This window comes from Arachis hypogaea, chromosome 19 (assembly GCF_003086295.3).
Source record: "Arachis hypogaea cultivar Tifrunner chromosome 19, arahy.Tifrunner.gnm2.J5K5, whole genome shotgun sequence".
Lineage (NCBI taxonomy): Eukaryota > Viridiplantae > Streptophyta > Magnoliopsida > Fabales > Fabaceae > Arachis > Arachis hypogaea.
The window spans coordinates 58555700-58578956 of record NC_092054.1 but is presented as its reverse complement, the minus strand read 5'-3'; the positions used below and the strand labels follow the sequence as shown (position 1 = coordinate 58578956).

Genomic DNA, 23257 nt, shown 5'->3' with positions numbered 1-23257 from the left:
AACAAAAAATGCATGCAAGAACACTTTGAATGTCAAGATGAACACCAAGAACACTTTGAATGTCAAGATGAACACCAAGAACTTATTTTTTTGAAAAATTTTTAAGAAAAGAAACACATGCAAGATACCAAACTTAAAAATTTTTAAACTTTAGACAATAAAAATTCAAAAATGCATATAAAAAATAAGAAAAGACACAAAATAAGAAAAACACAAGATCAAACAAAGACAGTTATCAAGAACAACTTAAAGATCATGAAGAACACATGCATGAATTTTTCGAAAATTTAAAGAAAGATTAAAAAGATGCAATTGACACTAAACTTAAAATTTGACACAAGACTCAAACATGAAATTTTTTTAGTTTTTATGATTTTATTAAATTTTTTTTTGGATTTTTTTCGAAAATTAATCAGGAAAAGAAAATAAAGAGATTCAAAATTTTTAATAAGAATTCCAGGAATCATGCAATGTTAGTCTAAAGATTCGGTCCAAAAATTTAGACATGGCTTATTAGCCAGCCAAGCTTTACATGAAAGCTTTACATACAACAGCGAAATTGATGGGAATCAAAAAGCTCCTGCAATGATAAGTGGAAGCCTCGATCCAAAAGAATTTAGACATGGCTTGACAGGCAGCCAGACTTCAACAGATCATGATGAAACTCTAGAATTCATTCTTAAAAATTCTGAAGAACATAAAATCTTTTTTTTGAAATTTTTCAAAAATTAAAATAAAAAGCTTAAACATAAAATAAAATTACCTAATCTGAGCAACAAGATAAACCGTCAGTTGTCCAAACTCGAACAATCCCCGGCAACAGCGCCAAAAACTTGGTACACGGAATCATGATTCACACTTTTCATAACTCCGCGTAACTAACCAGCAAGTGCACTAGGTCGTCCAAGTAATAAACCTTATGTGAGTAAGGGTCAATCCCATGGAGATTGTCGGCTTGAAGTAAGCTATGGTCATCCTTGTAAATCTCAGTCAGGCGGATTCAAATGGTTATGAGTTTTGGTAATAAAAATATAAATAAAATAGAAAATAAGATAGATATACTTATGTAATTCATTGGTGGGAATTTCAGATAAGCGTCTGGAGATGCTTTGTTGCTTCTGAACTTCTGCTTTCCTACTGCCTTCTTCCAACCATGCGTTACCTCCTTCCATGGCAAGCTGTATGATCCTCTCAGATGAAAACAAATCCATATGCGCTGTCACCGCACGGCTAATCATCTGTCGGTTCCCGCTAGCGTCGGAATAGGACCATTGTCCTTTTGCACACTGTCACTGCGCCCAACATTCGTGAGTTTGAAGCTCGTCACAGTCATCCCCTTCCAGATCCTACTCGGAATACCACAGACAAGGTTTAGACTTTCCAGATCCCAGGAATGATGCCAATGATTCTAGCCTATACCACGAAGTTCTAACCTCCGGACTTGGTCCGTGGATTAGAAACCCAAGAGAGTATACTCCAGCTGTCGTCCAATGACTACGTTGAACATCATGTAGATCGCTTTGTGGTTGTCAGGCACGTGATCTTGGCTAAGCGAGTAATGAAGATTGGGTGATTGTCACGGGTCACCCCTTCATTCTGACATAACTGAATTAAGAACAAGAGTATATCTTGGAGAAGAAGTAGCCGTGAATTGAAAGAAAAACAGTAGTAATTGCATTAATTCATGAAGAATAGCAGAGCTCCACACCTTAATCTATGGGGTGTAGAAACTCCACCGTAAAAAATACATAAGTGAAAAAGGTCTAGGCATGGCCGTGAGGCCAGCCTCTCAAATGATAGTCTATGATTACATATATTCCAAAAGATGGTCAAAAGACTCTCTTAAATAAATCACTAAAAGTAGTTTTTTTTATACTAAACTAGTAATCTAGGTTTACAGAAAATGAGTAACTAAGTGCAGATAGTGTAGAAATCTACTTCCGGGACCCACTTGGTGTGTGCTTGGGCTGAGCATTGAAGCTTTTTCGTGCTTAGGCTTTTCCTGGAGTTAAACGCCAGCTTTGGTGCCAGTTTGGGCGTTTTACGCCAAGATGTTTTAGGCTGACTTTGAACGCCAATTTGGGCCATCAAATCTCGGGCAAAGATATTTATATATTGCTGAAAACCCGAGGATGTCTACTTTCCAACGCAATTGGGAGCGCGCTAATTGGGCTTCTGTAGCTCCAGAAAATCCATTTCGAATGCAGCAGGGTCAGAATCCAATAGCATCTGCAGTCCTTTTTCAGCCTCTGAATCAGATTTTTGCTCAGGTCCCTCAATTTCAGTAAAAAAATACCTGAAATCACAGAAAAACATACAAACTCATTGTAAAGTCCAGAAATGTGATTTTTGAATAAAAACTAATAAAAATATAATAAAAAGTACTAAAACATACTAAAAACTATGTAAAAACAATGCCAAAAAGGGTATAAATTATCCACTCATCAGTCTCCGGACGTTGCCATTGCAGTTTCATCTGAGTTTATCACGAATAAAATAGAATTTGATATATGTGGTTGAGATCATTTTCGCATGTAATTTATGAATTTTCTCATTCAAATTTGATATATGTGGTTGAGTATTTTAGTATGGCGATTATTGTGATTTTGTTGCAACACTAATGCGATAAAAGTTACAATAATTTCATAAATAATATATGAGACAGACCAGATTATTAAAGTAATAAGGAAAATAACATTCAAATGTACGTATAAAATTTATAAGATATGATTATCTCAGAAAAATATATATGTATAGCCCAAGTGGAAGATTGTTAGAAAATTATTATTTCTTAATATATTTATGGGCAATACATATATTATTTATAATCGTAAATTAAGTAATTTTTCATTAAGTGAATTATATAACGGTGATCTCATTTATTGTCATAAATATTGAATTAAATAAGTCATTATTACTTTTGATTTGGATAAATGAGATTAAAACCGTAAATACTATTTTATTTGACTTTTAGGGTTTAATGGGTGTCACACTCAAATATAAATAATGACTTCAGGATTTTGGTTTCCAACACATCAAACACGCTTCCATAACTCTTTTTCCACAGTGGGGTTGTGATTCAACCCTATTAGGGATATAAAAGATTTTGGTTGACGAAGATCAAAGAACCACAAGAGCCAAGCTCTCTTATCTCAATCATGCTCTTAAATGAAGGGACGCTTTCGCGCTCTGGTGCACGAATTGCGAATCACACTTTTCACAACTCTTACCACTAACCAGCAAGTGCACTGGGTCGTCCAAGTAATACCTTACGTGAGTAGGGGTCGAATCCCACGGAGATTGTTGGTTTGAAGCAATCTATGGTTATCTTGCAATTCTTAGTCAGGAAGTTAATTGTATTTATCAGTTGAATTGCGAATGAATAAGAGAGCATAGGTTAAAGGTTACTTGTTATGCAGTAATGGAGAATATGTTGGAGTTTTGGAGATGCTTTGTCTTCTGAATCTCTACTTTCCTTTGTCCTCTGATTCACGCACACACGTCCTTCTATGGCAAGCTGTGTGTTGGGGCATCACCGTTGTCAATGGTTACATCCCTTCCTCTTGTGAAAATGGTCCAAATGCTCTGTCACAGCACGGCTAATCATCTGAGGTTCCCGATCATGCTGGAATAGGATTCACCCTCCTTTTGCGTCTGTCACTACGCCCAGCACTCGCGAGTTTGAAGCTCTTCACAGTCATTCAATCCCTGAATCCTACTCGGAATACCACAGACAAGGTTTAGACTTTCCGGATTCTCATGAATGCCGCCATCAATCTAGCTTATACCACGGAGATTCTGATTAAGGAATCTAAGAGATATTCATTTAATCTGATGTAGAACGGAGGTGATTGTCAGACACACGTTCGTGGATTGAGAAAGGTGATGAGTGTCACTGATCATCACCTTCTCCATAGTTAGGCGCGAATGGATATCTTAGATAGGAACACGCATGTTTGAATAGAAAACAGAAGTACTTGCATTAATTCATTGAGATACAGCAGAGCTCCTCACCCCTAACAATGGAGTTTAGAGACTCATGCTATCAAAGAGTACAAAGTTCCGATCTAAAATGTCATGAGATACAAAATAAGTCTCTCTAAGTTGTTTAAATACTAAACTAGTAGCCTAGGTTTACAAAAAATGAGTAAACTATGATGGGTGGTGCAGAGATCCACTTCTGGGGCCCACTTGGTGTGTGCTGGGCTGAGACTTAAATAATTCACATGCATAAGGCTGTTTTGGGCGTTCAACGCCAGGTTTGGATCCATTTCTGGCATTGAACTCCAACTTTTAATCCTTTTCTGGCGTTGGACGCCATAATTGGGCAGAGAACTGGCGTTGAACGCCAGTTTACGTCGTCTATCCTTGAGCAAAGTATGGACTATTATATATTGCTGGAAAGCCCTGGATGTCTACTTTCCAAAGCAATTGGAAGCGCGCCATTTTGAGTTCTGTAGCTCCAAAAAATCCACTTTGAGTACAGGGAGGTCAGAATCCAATAGCATCAGCAGTCATTTTTCAGCCTGAATCAGATTTTTGCTCAGCTCCCTCAATTTCAGCCAGAAAAATACCTAAAATTACAGAAAAACACACAACTCATAGTAAGTCCAGAAATATGAATTTTTTCTAAAAACTAATGGAATTAAACTAAAAACTAACTAGAATATACTAAAAACTATATGAAATTAATCCCAAAAAGCGTATAAAATATTCGCTCATCACGCTCTCAGATATATTTCTTAATGATTTAACATGGATGATCTTGAGGTTGAGAAATCCTAAAATTTTCAGATAAAATAGAATTTTTATTTAATCAAACAATGATAAAGAATGCTAGAAAAATAAATAAATAATATTTTAAGAATATAGAAATATTAAATTGTCATTTCAATTTACTTTTCTAATCAATGACAATAAATATCTTGAATTAATTAAATTTTTACAAAAAATTTTATACCTAAAATTATTTTTTTTTTCAAAAATATTTTGAACATACAATGGTTCAATGAGAGGTTGACTATTGATAATTGAATATAATATTTTTAAATTTGTATTTTCAATAAAAAAAAATCAACTTATCCTCCTCAAGGAGAATACCATGGTACTGATACCATGTTAAAAAGGAAAGAGGAAGCAATAGGAAAAAGGTTTGTAAGTATTCAATTTGTGTAGAATGATACATATAGAGGGGTATTTATAGGTGATAAGAGAATCGAAATAATAAAGACGTAATATCCTATGAGAAATATTTGGATATGTTGAATAATGCTAATTGATCTAATTGATCCTAATTATACTCTAACAATTATATTCAATTAATTGATATACATAATATTAAATTGTGTGATACTTAAATATCCAATCAAATTAATTAGTTAATATAATTAATGCATCGTAATGAATTATATTTAATGAGTTAAAAGAAATAAATTAAAAAAATATTCTCAAAAGCATGCTATATCAACTTTATCATTAAGTGTAAAAATTTGATTTTTATATAATAGAATAGATTTTGGAGTCAGTTTAAGAGTAATTGAGAACTATATTTTTTTTTGCTTTTTTTAATATATTTATTTTCTTATTTTATTTACATCAATTATTACTATATAAAATTATAAATATTAAGTAAAATAAAACAACTTTGTATTATTGTCTTCCTACTATTATTTTATTTTTTTTCTTCTTCTAAGATTTGTTAAATACGTCAAAATTAGGGAGACATTCAGAAGTGTATATATAAATATGTTCCAACTCAAATTTAAATATTTATTTAGAAGTGTATATATAAAAGTATATTTACTATATTTTATCTTTTTTTATCATATTATATTTGTGTCATATTAATATAAAAATTATGCCATTTCTTTTTAATTATTAGGTCCACATAATAAGATAAAATTAAAATATGAGACATTTTATATAAAATTTAAAGAATAAATTACACGTATAAAATATAAATACGTAATATAATTTGATTCATGAAAACATTTGATCTAATAGAAATTTTGAGTAATGATTAACTTATTCAAAATTGTAATTATTAAAAAGTTTTAAAAGTAAATCAAAATTTTACCTACCTTACATATTACTACTTTGATTCTATTGCCAAAACTTTTTAATCACATACTGTAGAGTTACTATAAAACGGACTATCTCTTTCAAAGAATTAGATCTTGTTTTTGTTACCTTTATTAAACGACCAATATTTGGTTCAAAATTCAATTAACTTAAATCCACTTAATTAAAGTTAAATGAAGGAACATAATTCCCTAGTAAAGATTTTATTTATTTTTTAAATTTGATTTTAAAACCTTTATGTAAAACTTAATATAATTTTACTGTACGTTATAAAATTATCATTCACAGGAAGATCTTGAAATTTATGATTATCACAAATAGAAATGAGAAGAGTTACTAACCTTGATCCATGATAATAATAGTATTAGGAAGAATTCACTTTGTCTATTCCTTTGCCTTCTTAATTCTTTCTTCAATTTTATTATTGATGGTGAGTGAAGAAGAAAGACTTCATAGGTAAGAAGAGAGGACTGAATTCTAATTTGTTTTCATAAAAATCCACTTCCATCAAGTTAGTTACGTTTCAAAATAATCATGTAACTTCCTTTCATGTAACTTCCTTTATTTTATTATTTTAATTAAATATTTATTAAACCAATAAAATAAGACACATCACACACATGAGACATCATATAATAATATAATCTCTTACATTCTCCCACTTAGCTCATGTGTCATTATTCCTATTGATGGTTTAAGAAATATTTATCATAATGCGCATTTCTAAGCAATTACTTGCATAGCTTAATTTATCATGATAAGAATAAAACTAGCATGAGTCATAGCGGTTGTACGTCACCTAATCGACATAGTCCCTTCTATGTACTACAAGTTAGCCACATTCTTAACATGAGCCATAATTAGGAAGTATATAACATAATTAGTCCAACAATAATGTCTTCATTGTAAGACAATACCTGATTATTTTAATTCTATTATGTATACAACAAATTAAAAATCAGGTAATACAGAAACATTAATTCATTTGAGCTCAAAATGTCAATATCCATGCAACACAAACTTCATTAAACATATATTGATCCTATAAATTCATAATACCCATCCTTTCAACATGACTAGTAAATATTTTGGGCGGTAACCCTTTAGTCAAAGGATCAGCAACCATAATATTGGTGCTAATGTGCTCTATTGACACTCTTTGTTTCTGAACTTCTTCTTTAACGGCAAAGTATTTCAATTCCATATGTTTAGCACGTTTGGAATACTTGTCGTTTTTAGAAAAAAAAATTGCTGCAGAGTTATCACAATAAATTTTCAGTGGCCTAGCAATACTGTCAACAATTTTAAGCCCTGAAAAAAAGTTCCGCAACCACTTAGCCTGAACCATGGCCTCAAAGCATGCCACAAATTCAGCTTCCATTGTAGAAGTAGCAATTACTGACTGCTTCGCACTCTTCCATGATATTGCTCCTCCAGCTAAGAGATACAAATAACCAAAAGTGGATTTTCTTGTATCTATGCAACCGGAAAAATTTGAATATGAATATCCAATCACTTCAAGGTGATTAGATCTCCTATAAGTAAGCATATGTTCTTTTGTCCCTTGCAGATACCTTAAAACTTTCTTTGCAGCTTTCCAATGATCCAATCCTGGGTTACTTTGGTATCTACCAAGCATACCAACTGCAAAGCTGATATCTGGCCTTGTGCAAGTCTGAGCATACATCAAAATCCCAACAACAGATGCATATGGAATTCCTTCCATCTGTTTTCGTTCCAAATTATTCTTTGGACATTGCATGAGACTAAACTTGTCTCCTTTTTGAATTGGAACGGGTGATGCTGAGCATTGTGCCATTCTGAATCTCTCCAATACTTTATTAATGTATGATTTCTGAGACAATCCTAATAGTCCTTGTGATCTATCTCAGAATATTTCTATTCCAATCACATAACTTGCCTCACCCATATCTTTCATTTCAAAGTTATTAGAGAGATATTTCTTAGTCTCGCTTAATAGACCAAGATCATTAGATGCAAGCAAAATATCATCAACATATAGAACTAAAATAATGAATTTACTCCCACTGACCTTCAAGTATATACACCGATCAACGGTACTTTCCTTAAATCCAAAGGACAGAATGGTATCATTAAATTTGATAAACCATTGGCGGGATGCTTGTTTAAGTCCATATAGTGATTTCTTAAGTTTACACACCATTTGTTCTTTCCCTTCAACCAAAACTCCTGTTGGTTGATCCATGTAAACATCTTCCTCTAAATCCCCATTAAGAAAGGCGGTTTTAACATCCATTTGATGTAACTCTAAGTCATAATGAGCCACCAAAGCCAAGATAATCCTTAAAGAGTCTTTTCTAGAAACTGGTGAGAAAGTCTCTTTGTAATCAACGCCATCTTTTTGAGTAAAACCTTTGGCAACAAGACGAGCCTTGTAACGTTCAAGGTTGCCATGAGAATCACGCTTAGTCTTAAAGACCCATTTACATCCAATTCTCTTGCATCCTTTAGGTAATTCCACAAGGTCCCATACTTTATTTTGTTCCATTGATTTAAGCTCATCTTTCATCGCCTCTAACCATTTATCAGCATTATGATAGCACGGAAACTTGTCTCTCAACAATTTTTCTTCGGCAAGTATACCGAATTGTCGTCAAGTAATAACTCACAAAAGAGTGAGGTCGAATCCCACAGAGATTAACAGATTAAGCAATCAATGGTTAATTAATTATCCTAGTTAGACGAATCATATTGGAGTGATAAGTAACAAGGAAATGTAAATGGAATAAAAGTAAAGAAAAACAATAAAGTGCAGAAAAGTAAAATGGCAAGAAAAGTAAATGTAAGAACTAAAAATAAAATGAACATTGGGATCAAGAGATATTGCAATCCTCTGGATCAAGTTCATTCTCATCTCTTCCTCAATCAATGCATTCATTGATCTCCTTGGCAATCTTAAGTGATCGAATTACAATTCCTTGTAATTCAATCTCTCAAATCTTGATCAATAGCCAATTTCTTGGTCAATTGCTCATGAGAAGAGATGAAGTATGGTCACTGATTATACCACATGCATTCCCAAATCAAGTGTTGGTAGAATTATAGTCACCATATCCTTCCAACCCCAATTTGGTCCAACATGAGAAAGCATTTCTAGCTTGATCTCTTCATTCCTCTTCCAAGGTTCCGAAGAGATCCAAGTATGAATAGCTTCTTTTCCAAGATAACTACCCAATTAAATGAAGATTGAAAGCTTTCTAGTAAAATCAAGAGAAAAGATAGAAGAAGAAGAATAAGAACTACGATTGATCCATTGAATCACAATAGAGCTCTCTAACCCAATGAAAAGAGTTAGTTGATCATTGCTCTACCAAAATAGAAAAGAAAGAAATGCAGAAAAATAAAGATGAAGATTAAAACTGAAATTGAAACTTCAAAATTCATAAATGAAAAGTACAAAGAAAAGAAAGAAAAGGAAAAGTGTGTGAGGGGAGGGAGTCCGAAGACCCCTCTCTAATCCCCCCTTCCAGAATGTCAGTCCCACCCCTGAATGTAAAAGCTAAGGCCCTTATATAGGCTCTCCTAAATTACAAAATGAAATTAAAAGCAAATTACAATTAAATGAAAATTCCTATTCTAGATGCTTCTTGTGGCCTTGATTGGTTGACACTTGTGGGCTTGCTTCCTTGAGGTTGGGTGGTCCTTGAAAGAGAACCAAGTTGAGGTCCAGGTACTAATATCAGTGCTAACATTAGCCACACTAATGCTACAAGTGTGGCATTAGTGCTGAAGTTAGTGTGGCTAATGTCACACTTGCTACCCAGTTGGTGTTTTTGGGGCTTAAAAGATGCCTCTGGTTTGTGCTACAATGTCATGCCCACTATAGAGTATTATATATCGTTGGAAGCTCTGAATGTCAGCTTTCTAACGCAACTAGAATCACCTCAATTGGACCTCTGTAACTCAAGTTATGCTCCTTTGAAGGGGACAGGGTTGCTGGCATAGTGGCTGGTGTTATTGGCAAACGTGAGTGCCAATAACGTCCGCAATCAGGGCCGAAAATTGCCAGGTTTTGGAGCTCAAACTTAATGCCCACCCCATACTATTATATATTGTTGGAAAGCCCTGAATGTATACTTTCCAATGCCTTTGGAAGTGCATCATTTGGAGCTCTACAGCTCGAGTTACACTTCTTGGAAGGTGAAGAGGTCAGCTGGCCTTACTACAGGTTGATACCATGTTCATCTTTTCACTTTCAAGGAAGGTTTTCTCCCTCAAATTTAGTGTCCACCATGTAGTGTCATATATGCTTGGAAAGCTCTGGAATCCTACTTTCCAATGCCACTGGAATCACCTCATTTGGAGCTTTGTGGCTCAAGTTATTCTTGTTTGAAGAAGGCATGGTCAGGCTACTGGGTGAGACTTTTACCCACGTTAACTACCACGTTAATGTAGTTAACGTGGAAGCTAACGTGGGTCTTTTTGCTTCGCAAACGTTAGTGGAGATCACCTTTTCCACTAACTTTGGTATCTCCCTTTCCTTCCACGTTAATGTAGTTAATGTGGAAGCTAACGTGGGTCTTTTTGCTTCGCAAACGTTAGTGGAGATCACCTTTTCGACTAACGTTGGCATCTCCCTTTCCTTCCACGTTAGTTCCCACATTAATATAACTAACGTGGAGACTAACGTGGGTCTTCTTGCACCTTCGCTAGCGTTATTGGCACTCACTTTGCCACTAACGCTGCTCCTTCTTCAAAGTTGATGCCATTAACGTTCCCACTAACGTTCCAACTTTCCTTCCTTCCACGTTAGTGGCCAAGTTAGTGGCACTAACGTAGCCACTAACATGGCTCTTCTCTGCTTCTTGTTACCTGAAATCAATCAAACAAAGTGCATCAAAGTCTTGCTCTTAATCATGGGATCATGCATCATCTATTTTATCATTCAATTCATGCATAATTCTCATGAAATCATTCAAAATTCACAATGTTTGCTGGAATCATGGTGTGAATGCATTTTCATCCAAATACTTGCTCATTTCCTAGAAAAATGCATGAAACCACCCTAAAGCATACAAAAAAAATGGCTAGTAAAACTAGCCAAGATGCCCTGGCATCACATTATCACCATTCATGGCTTGTGAGAAAGAAACTGGATCATTAGCAACACTCAAGTCATTTTCTGACTCTTGTAAATACACTACACAATCATCAGAAATAGCAGATCTTCTTTCTCTTTGAGACCTTCTTAATGGCATTTCTTGTGGTTGTTCTATTATCGGCTCCTCATTAACCATGGGATTAATAAGTTCTTGTTCCTCTTGATTGTTATTTAGTCCAACAACAACAGGATCAATAATTTGTTGTTCCTGTTGATTGTGATTAGGCTCAATAACATTTGGAATAACAACTCTAGAAGTAGAAGTACAAGTTGAAGGAACTTGAATTCTTACTTCTTGAATCTCCACATTTTGTGAAGCTGTACTCCCACTGGTCTCACCATTCTCAATGAATCGTGCATTGCCAGTTTCAATTATTCTTGTACTATGAGTAGGACAATAAAATCTATACCCCTTTGATTTTTCTGGATAACCAATGAAATATCCACTGATTGTTCTTGCATCCAGCTTCTTTTCTTGCGGATTATAAGCTCTTATTTCTGCTTGACATCCCCAAACATGTAGATGTCTTAAACTAGGTTTCCTCCCAGTCCATAACTCAAAAGGAGTTTTAGGAAATGCCTTACTAGGAACCCTATTTAACAAATACATAGCAGTTTTTAAAGCATACATCCACAATGATATAGGTAAAGATGCATTACTCATCATTGTCCTAACCATTTCTATTAAAGTACGGTTTTGCCTTTCTGATACACTATTTTGTTGAGGTGTACCTGGCATAGTGTATTGAGCACATATACCACGTTTTTCAAGGAATTTAGCAAATAGATCCAGATTTTGTCCTCTTTCGTCGTATCTTCCATAATATTCACCACCTCTATCAGATCTAACGATTTTCACCTTTTTATCCAACTGTCTTTCTACTTCATTTATATAAATTTCTAAAGCATTAACTGCTTGAGATTTATCATAAAGTAGATAGACATAACAATAACGTGAATAATCATCAATAAAGGTGATAAAATATTTTTCTTTATTGAAAGAGTTTACATTAAAGGGTCCACATATGTCAGTGTGTATAATTTCAAGAAGTTTGGTACTTCTTGTGGCTCCTTTCTTTGTGTGTTTTGTTTGCTTTCCTTTAATACAATCTACACAAATATTGAGATCAGTGAAATCCAAATTTGGAAGGATATCATTCTTTATCAACCTATCCATTCTTTCTTTGGAAATGTGACCTAAACGTTTATGCCACAAGTAAGCAGAACGTTCATTCACTAAACAACGTTTAGTGCCAACTTTATGATGCAAAGTCATAAGTGATTCAGCATATAAATTATCAAGATTAAATTTATATAAACTATCAAAAAGTATGCCAGATCCAATCATATAGTTGTGCTTAAACAAACTGAAACAACTATTACCGAAATTAAAAGAGTATCCAGCAACATCAAGTTTAGATAAAGAAACTAAATTCCTAGAAATACTTGGTACATAAAAAGTATCTAGCAAATCTAAATGATGTCCAATGTTGAGAATCAACCGATAAGTCCCAACAGCTTCTACTGGAGCTTTATCTTTATTTCCCATGTAGACAAACTTTTCATTTGGCTTTATGGTTTGGGTTGTAAGGAATCCCTGCATCGATTTAGAAACATGAGTCGTACCTCCAGAATCAATCCACCATGTATTACGAGGAACTTCAACTAAGTTTGATTCAATACATACATAAGCATAATTAAGCTTATTACCTTTCTTTTCAAACCAAGCCTTCCTCTTTGGACAATCATTCTGGAAGTGTCTAGGTTTCTTACAAAAATGACACTTATCTTTCTTCTGGATTTTAGAAGAGGACTCAGCGGTCTTTAATGGTCCCTTTCCTTTTCCCTTTCCATGCTTCTTTCCAGTTTTCTTTCCAACTCCTTGATGATTCAGGTAATGGATGGAATGATTTCCTTGATTCTTAAGTCTTGTTTCCTCTTGAACTAACATACTATGCAAATCATGCACATTTCATTTATCTTTCATGGTATTATAGTTCATTTGGAAAGGACCATACTCAGACGGTAATGAGTTTAAAATAAACTGCACAAGAAAATTTTCATCCACTTCCATTCCCAATGACTTAAGTCTTGCTGCAATATTTGTCATTTTAATGACATGCTCATGCATAGTACGAGAACCATCAAATTTCATGGTGGTCAAAGTACCCATTAACGTCCCAGCAAGAGACTTATCAACAGTTTGGGAGCGCTGTTCCACAAGTTTCATAAATTCTTTAGCATTATCAGACTTGGGAAGAGCTGACTTAATGCTGTTTGCTATGCTCATCCGCATAAACATAAGACTAAGTCTGTTTGACTTTTCCCAAGCTTTATAATGAGCTTTTTCTTCATTGCTACTAAGAACAGTAATAGCAGCAGGTTTCTAAACTTGAAGTGCCAAATCAAGATCCAAGACACCAAGGTGAAATTGGACTTATTCAGACCAATTAGAAAAATTCAGGCCATTAAACATTGGAACAGACGTAGTGTGCGAATGCAATGTGACAGGAAGAATTGTTGCAATTATCACATACTTAATATTAACACTTTGAGTCATAAGATAACACATTATTCAGATTCAAAGAGCATTCATAGAAACATTCAAAGTATATTAATATTCTCCTTTGGGTGATATATCAATATACAATAACACAATGATGCTAATAAATTTAACTTTATTTAGTAAAGATATATGCACCAATTAAAAATATTTAATATCTTTGGATATTTAGATACTAATAACAGTACATATATATATGCTAACAATCATGTTCATTAATTATAAGATCAACTAATCAACCTTTGGGTGATCCTTAAATGTCTCATAATAATGAACTTCAATTAACATATAAATAATTATCATTTAGCATCTTTTTTATACGTAATTGATACAAAATAATAAACATGATATTAACTAAAATTTTTAGATTAGACCACTTTGGTGATTAAAATATCTTAAAATTTCAGTACAAAATTTTCTATTATTGTTACAAAAATAAAAGATACTGTTCATTTTTCGGCTAAAATTTGAGTACTTTGCTACACAAATAGGTAGAAAAATTAAAGAAATTGAAAGAGTTTCCTCATTACTTTCGATTTAAAAAAAAATTGATGTTCATAGATATGCAAACATAATAACGCAGTGCGTAACTATGGAAACCAATTTCATAATAAGGTCCCGTAACTCAGTTGGTTAGAGCGTTGGTCTTATTAATAGGAGGAAACCAATTTCAATATATACACAGCATAATATCACAGCATAATAGCAATGCCTTGATCACTTATACATACAAGCATTATCCATTATAATCATATATATATTCATATATTAAACAATCATGCACGAAACTTCATGAACTGAAAATATAATTACAAGTTCTTATAACTGCAGATTTCATGCTATATCAATTTTGCAGTAAAATTACATTTTCATGAACAATCACAAATTTCACAACCTAAAGCTCTGATACCACATGTAAAATTGAATATAATTTTACTGTACGTTATAAAATTATTATTCAAAGGAAGATCTTGAAATTTATGATTATCACAAATAGAAATGAGAAGAGTTACTAACCTTGATCCATGATAATAATAGTATTAGGAAGAATTCACTTTGTCTATTCTTTTGCCTTCTTAATTCTTTCTTCAATTTTATTATTGATGGTGAATGAAGAAGAAAGACTTCATAGGTAGGAAGAGAGGACTGAATTCTGATTTGTTTTCATAAAAATCCACTTCCATCAAGTTGGTTACGTTTCAAAATAATCATGTAACTTCCTTTCATGTAACTTCCTTTATTTTATTATTTTAATTAAATATTTATTAAACCAATAAAATAAGACACATCACACATATGAAACATCATATAATAATATAATTTCTTACACTTTAATTTTTCATTTCCTCAAGAGTTGATTATGATTGTCGTTGTTTACCAGTGTATTTATTTGTACAATGTACGAAAAGTATTATTTTTTATATTTATGTTTAAAATATGTTTTTAAAAAAATTATGAAAATATTTAACTTATTTAATATATTTTTTATTTATGTAATTATATATATTTGATGAATTATTTTGCAAAATTCTCATTGGATGTGAATTTCAACATAGATCCACTTCTATTTGTTATATCAAATTTAAAAATATTTTCACAACTATTTTAATTTATGATAACTCATCAAGTTCTAGTACAATAAAAATATCACACGATTAAATTTATTATAGACTTTTAAATTTTCTTTCCCAGTTAGAAGTCTTATTATATCTATAAATTAAAAACACAATTTTATTTCTAAAAAATCATCAAAATATATTTAAACTAACTAATTTAAATACGAATTATATAACCCTCACTATCAATTATGAGTCATCTCTTTTCTTTTGGAGTATTTTTTTTTATTTGATTCAAAGCAAAAATAGAAAAATTGTAGGAATTGGAGAGTCTTCAACTAAGTACAAAATTGTATCCTTCTTGAAGGAAATTTTATATTCATTACTAGTTGTTTGAAACTAATCTTATTTTAACTCTTTCTTAAGATATATTTTTTCTCAAAAAGAGATATATTTAGATTTTTAATTGTGCACTATATAGGGTACCCTTATAAAATAATATTAAAAAAAAATTAATTAAAAATTGTACAAAATAAATAATTAGTTTATTATTGATACACAAATTATAATTACTTCTTCATCAATTAGAATAATTTTGATTGGAGCTTTTTGTGTCTACGTTTCAAATTGTTTTACACTCTACAATCAAGATATTTTAACTTTAAGTTTTCAAACTTTATGCTTTAACATTTCCTTGATATTCCTAATAAAATCATATCTACAAAGAAATATGTTTGTGTGTATGTTTCAAATTGTTTTACACTTCACAATCAAAGTATTCTAACTTTAAGTTTTTAAACTTTATGTTTGAATGTTGCCTTGATATTCTTAATAAAATTATATCTACAAAAAAATGGAGTGTGTGTGTTAAAACCTACCTAATAGTCATCGCAATTATTATATACACTACAAGAAAAATGTTGAGTACTGTCGGATTTACCGAAAAATTTTCTATCAGAATTAATCCGAAGGTATAACCCTCGACAATAACCAATTACCGTTGAGTTTTTCAATCCGCTAGTCAGTACCGTCGGATTCAGCGATGGAATCTTTGTATAATCCACCAGTAATTACCGTTAGAAAAGTCTCACTAGTGATCTTGGAGCTCCACTATTTTCTTTCCCGCCTAATTACCGTTGGATTTTGTCCTCGGTAAATCCAATTTTTTTTTTTACATAATAGGTGGTCAAATTCTGATTTTTTATTTAAATTTATTTTTTTTAAAAATTCGTAGTCAAATTCTAAATAATAGAAATCAAATATGATAAGTTAAATATCAAGTGTAAAAAAATTAAAAGTAAAAAAAAATATAATATAATATGAAACAGTCTACAAACAAAACTCTAATAACTAAAGATCCTGATAGTCGTCGTTGTCGTCATCCCCCTGGTCCGGGTGAGGCGGCATTCTATGCGGTGATGTTGGTACCCCTGTAGCAGCGCCACTACCACTAGCAGTACTGCTGCTATTGGCCTGCATCTGATCTTGATACACCGCCATTTGTTGCTCCATCCGCTGAAGCCGCTCCAGTTCCCGCCTCCACTCTAGCCTGAGAAAATTTGTGTCTGAGACAAGTCTGAGGATCTTCTGACACTTCTCCTCAAACTGCTACACCTGCTGAGCCTGTTGGTGAAGGCTCAAGGTGAGCTCTAGCACCTGCTCCCTCAAATTGACGCTGTCCTCGGGATCGACGTGCCGACTGGTGGCAGAGGCAAAAGAGTGTCTCAATGTGGAGGTATGGAGGTCATCGGCAAAAAATGATCCCAACCCGTGGATGCAATTCTTGTATGGCTCTGATGGGTCTCGTGCCAAACCGTGTCAGGATTGACTTTACTTGCAGTGGAGTTGTCGCCATTGTCTCCAATCTGCTGAGTTTTGCTGGGTAGTGTCCTCCACCAATCTCTGCGTGTAGGACTCTTGTGTAACACATTACGATTAGAAATACAGTTAATTGAAAACTTTATACCCATGATGTTTACTCATATAATGATCTGCAACCCGCTGATCAGCAAATCTCTTTGTTCTCCTTCAAGGTGTGAGTGTATTTGAAGGTCTCCGCCATTATTGCATCACGACTCAACGACTTAGACTACGCAGGGTGAAACAACATATTAAATCAAGTAATAATGACATTATATTTCAAAAACAAAACAAACTTAATAACAAATTGAAACAAGTTACATACCAGCTTGGTCTTTGTCTTCATAAAAGTCGCTGACCCACCAATATACTTCGCCGACCTGGCTGCCTGTTAGCTCTGTTCGTGAGACGGCGACACTTATACAAACTAAGTCAAGTTTGAATATGTAGAGTTTTTACTGCCCACTTCTGAAAGCATCATTTTCTGGTCTCAGTAGGAATCTTTTTGTAGCTTGACATTAGTACACTCCTGTGTACTTGCATTTTTATTTGGCGTAAACCTACCAATGAAAAACTTAAAATCAACAATTTATGAAAAAATTATTTGAAGTAATCAATAAACATCAATTATATTTAAATTTTTTTAGAAATTTCAGTAGAGTTTTATCTATAACTAGAATGCGCCACAAACTCTATCCATCAACAATTCACTTAAACAATTCACAAAAAAATCAACATGGAATTATATGACTTAAGCAGCAACATCCATCAACAATAAAGAATTCTCAAATAGTTTCAGCAGTTCAAACCTATTAACCTAGATCAAACATATCTTAACAACCTAATTCCACTAAAACTAGAAAATTGAGTATAACTAAATTAAAATAACTAACTAAAATAATATGCATATAAAAGACTTAAAATAGTAGTCATGTGTCAAACTATCAAAGCCAAATCCTCATCCATACGATGGGAGGTGGAGGAGAGGCATCTGGCTGGGATCCATGAGAGGATTCCTACACCGCGGTATCTGTCGCTGGAGACGTCGTTGTCGAAATAGTGGGCTGCTGAGTGGACGAAGTGGTAGAGGAGTCCACTCTAGTGAAGCAGCTGGATGACTTCCTGGTTACGGAGGTAGCACAGCAGAAGGAGTTACGTAGTTGGGGTTAGGGACCATGATGAACGACTGATTTTGTGCATCCATTACCTGTGACGTTCCAGGGATAGTCGGAATAGAGGGTGAGGACCAAAAAGTCCCAGGAGTACCAGTAGACACCCTCCTTCTACCACGACCACGAGGCTGATATGTGACACCTCTATCTGTCATCATGTTTGCAAAGAGCATACCAATATTCAAATTTGCATACATTAAATTTAACTAAAACTTTCTTAAACATATTTTTTTACTTAGAATTAATCAAATTAAAATTTTATATAAAATTCAAATTTGCAAAAACAATTTGCATCATTCTTATTTTTCTGTTTCATTCAAAACCTTATAAAAATTTGGACAGAACCTCTCCTAAAATTTGGATTTCTCCACCTTTCAAGGGTTCCATCCAAACCAAATATCTCTTATCCCTACTCAACTTTTCAAATATCAAACAATCTATTCAACATGAATTTTCTTAGTTTGTTATCTTTAATTGTCTTTAGGTTATTAATTTTTTCAATCATTAAGGCAAAAAACAAGGGTTCAAATCCTAATCCACTCACCAAGAGGCTTCAAGTTTTGTTACTAATAAATTTTATTGTTAGAGCTATTAATCCATTTTTAATCTTTATTCAACTTCGACTTAATCATTTAACCAAACTTCAATATTCAAAATTAGATTAATAAAATCTTTAATAAAGATAATCAAGCTATAAAATGCTAATCAACTAAAACACCTAAATCATAATACTAATTAACAAAAAAAATCTAAATTAATCCTAAATTTAACTAAAACAAAAAGGAAAATTAATCAAAAAATAATGATGTTACCAGAGAAGGGAGACTGGTGGCCGGAGGTGGTTGCCGGTGGTCACCAGAATGTTAACAATTATTGTTTGAGACAGAAAGAGCAATGACGACAGCAGCAATAACAGCGCGATAAAGTGCTGGTGGTGGTTGGCGCTACGGGAGTGGCTGGTAAAGGTGGTTGGTGCCGGGGAGAGAGAGAGGGGCGAACTGGCAGATGATGAGAAGGGGCTACTAGAGAGAATGGAGAGATGAGAGGGTTAGAGAGAATGAGAGGAGGAGAGAGAGAGAGAGAGAGAGAGAGAGAGAGAGAGAGAGAGAGAGAGAGAGAGAGAGAATTCAAAATAAGGGAGAAGAGGATTCACGGTTTGAATTTAGGCTATGATTACCGTCGAACTTATCGGCAAATTTAATTTGCCGGTAAAGCTTTATGGGTGCTAAAAAACGCAACATTTTACTAATCAAGATTACCGTCGAATTTTTTCACTTAGAAATCCGACAATAATGCTCGCACCAATTAATCTTTTCTTTCTTTCAAATATTACGGGTGAATTTACCGTCAAGAACCAGAATCTGTTAGTAAATTCGTCGATAAATCCGACGCTAACATTCGTCGCAAAATCCGACAGTATTCAGCATTTTTTTAGTGACAATAATTTAGTTATTAATTTAATTATTAATTATATAAAAATTTAATTCTCTAATTTTAAAAAATTATGTATGATTATAATACAGTTTATATAAATCACGTTTAATATATGTAATTAATAATAAAATAGAATATTATCTTTCCTCTACTAATGTACTAATTAATTTAAAATGTTAATACACGCATCATAACTTTAATAATATATAAATCTTACCATTCAAATACTAATATATTAATGTACATATTCTTTTTATTTATTATACAATAAATTTATAAATTATTTATGCTTAGTATTATTTAAAATATTATTTCATTCTCAAAATTTAAATAAAAAATTATTTTTATTAAGGGATTATAATTTCAGCTAATAGATTCCAATTATGTTTAGTATCACACATGTACATACAAATTTATTAGGTTGCATTTATTGTTATTTAAGAGCTTTACTTATCTATTCTATTATATAAAAATAAGATTTTTACACTTAATGATAAAATTAACGTGGCATGCTTCTGAGAATGTTTTTGATTTATTTCTTTTAACTCATTAAACACAATTCATAACGATGAATTAATTATATCAACTAATTGATTTGATTAGATATTTAAGTATCACACAATTTAATATTATGTATATCAATTAATTGAATATAATTGTTAGAGTATAATTAGGATCAATTAGGATCAATTAGATCAAGCCGAATGTAATTTAATCTGGCTGACTCAATCATAGAGAGTCCATCTACCAAGAATTGCTGAAATAACCTTCTTGAATAAAGCAATGGAGATGCATCAGCTAGCCTTTCTTGGATCCTGAATGCAAAAAACTCCTTCATTGAGACCTCTTGCCTACCCTTATCTTCTTTACCACTTTTTTTTTATTTAGAGAAATGTCTTCCTTGTAACCATCCTCTCCATATGTAAACAATAAAGGGTACTGCAATGCCAAATAGGCTGGATTTAGCTGATTTATTCGTTGTAGCCTCCCACTATGTGTTTCAACCACAATGTCTCTATCAGTTTTGGCGAAATCAAAGTCGCCTACTATCAGCGCAGCAACCTCATTAGTGGAAGGTAGGTTATACCGCCTACCATCTTTGCCCCGTTTTCCAAACAACCTCAACTACACCGTGGATGTGTAGTCAGATCCTATAGACTCCCGAACCATTCGAAATGCTTTCACCAACACATTGTTATCGTCCAACATTTTCTTCAAATCTCTGACAATACCTTCATGTATCTTGTTGTTGTCTTTTCCTCTGTATCATATCAAATTATTTTCAAAATCTATGTTAGTTAAATGAATAGTTCCTTACTGATTTACTCAACACATAATAACCATGGCCATATGTTAATTCCGTTACGCACCTTATCACTGCTATACGATTTTGAATTTCATTTTGTGTATCGTACACATATAATTGTGCAAATCTTGCCATGCACCCCTCTTCGGGTATAAGGCTACCCATAGATGATAATTCTCTTCGTATAGAATAAACATGCGTGGCCCTTTGCTGTTTGTTATAGTTCGATCAATCTTTGCACCCATCGAAGTGAATTGGAACATAGAGTTATAAGTCCTAATGTTCTCACAGAAATGCTTGCTTTTGATGTCATTACCATATAACAACTCATACAAAACCTTGGGTGCTTCTTGGAGCTGAGGAATTTCAACTTGTCCTCCTCTGCAATAGAGAGTATATGTAAGGGTAGATGTGTTGTATTGTTTTTGTGACCTTTCATCGTACCAAAACAAATCATGGCAATATTGACATTCATGAATTGCATCTCCCATGTGCTAGTACTCTACATGATAATAGACAACTTAGCCAAATTGTCCGAAAACTAAAATTCAATAAATACTTGTGGCACATTAAGGTAGGTTATTTTCTGCCTTATACCTTCGTTAGGATTATTTGGAGGCGTGCTTGTGCATGCGTCATTAATAGCTACTCGATTTGCTGCTTAATAGATGAACTCAAGATATAGTTTGTGAAAAATTTTATCTTATGTCACTTGGTTAGATTATTCCTCCAAAAAGTCTGTTATGTTTATGCATATATAGTGTTTGGCATTCTGTAAAACTAATTGATGAAACATAAATGTTGTTGCTTATGCTCATTAAATTAAAAAGGTATTTTTACTTTGACTTAACAAAAATAAACTTCAACAAATTCAAAAAACTATCTTACAAATTTAATTTTGATAACCTACCCTTGAAAAAATACTGTTACCAAACCAAATCTGTGTGTGTTTGAATTATTTTCAGTATGTTTATATTTTGGTCTATCAAGTAAACAGTATACTCGACATTTTAGTGTTACTTAATTATTTAAGTAACCTTAGTTTAAAGGAATGTAAACTAAATCTAATGCATAACCACTTAAAAGTTGAAGCTGGAACATTTTTTCATTCTTTTCAAATTTGGAAAGATACTCTTGGATGCGGAATAATTTTTTATATTTGGTTTGACAAAATATCTGTTATCAGTTAAAGCTAACCTTTTTTAACTAGTTATCTTATTTTGGAAGAACTTTCTGGGAACTAAATATTCTTTTTCATTTTGTTCAACAAAAAAATGTGTTACAACATTATTAGAAAATTATATTTTAAAAGGTAAATTTGATAAGTTAGTTACTTCGAATAAAAGGTTGCAGAATCCAAGCTTTTGTGTCTATGAGAATCACTTTTAGGTGATGCTTTGGATTTTTTAAAATAACAGCTAGTTTTGCTAAATAATTTTAGTTTATTATTTATGTAGAGTTAGTTTAAAGGAATATGAAGTAAATCCAATACATAACCACTTTAAAGATGAAGCTAAGACATTTTTTCTCAATTTTTTATTAAACACAAAATTAATAACAAATCCTTCTCTAATTTCTGCCACTATATATTGTGTATAAATTTTCTTACCCATTGCTACGTTGCTCTTGTCCATGGAGCTAACCTCATCATGACCTAAGCCATTTGAAATTGAATTAAAAATTTGTGGCAATCTAGTTTTTTCCGTGGTTCTAATTGAGGTTGGAGTTCGCTTATTCACCCTGGAATATGTTTCTGCAATAAAATTTTTCAATTGTAAAAATGGTAGTAAGATTTGAGTGTATGTATTTAGTTTATAGTTGAGGAACTAAATAGTCTCGAAGAAACAACCCCTAAATAAAAGAAGATTATCATCTGTGTGTGTACATTGTGTGAGAAGATTTGATGCCCCACGACTATACGCGTTTGCATAGTATACTTAAAATTATCTATCTTTTGAACCATATCCACTTGGATCAAACCATTTGCATCAGTCTCGTTAAAAATGATTGTACTCAACATAAATAGCTTGGAACTAACCTGATCGAGTATTCACATTTCTTTTTTCAGCTAGCTTAAGAGCCATTTCCCTCCTACAAATTTTCGTCGTCTCTGCACATATGTTATCTACAGGGTTAACACAA

At 32.9% G+C, this 23257-nt stretch overlaps 1 protein-coding gene across 1 annotated transcript; it reads right to left on the bottom strand.

Moving 5' to 3' along the window:
- Nucleotides 1-7123: 7123 nt before the first annotated feature.
- LOC140182271 (secreted RxLR effector protein 161-like) lies at nucleotides 7124-7900 on the bottom strand. The gene has a single exon (XM_072228421.1). It carries the CDS (start codon nucleotides 7898-7900, stop codon nucleotides 7124-7126), a length of 777 nt encoding a protein of 258 aa, XP_072084522.1.
- Between the last annotated feature and the right edge of the window lie 15357 nt (nucleotides 7901-23257).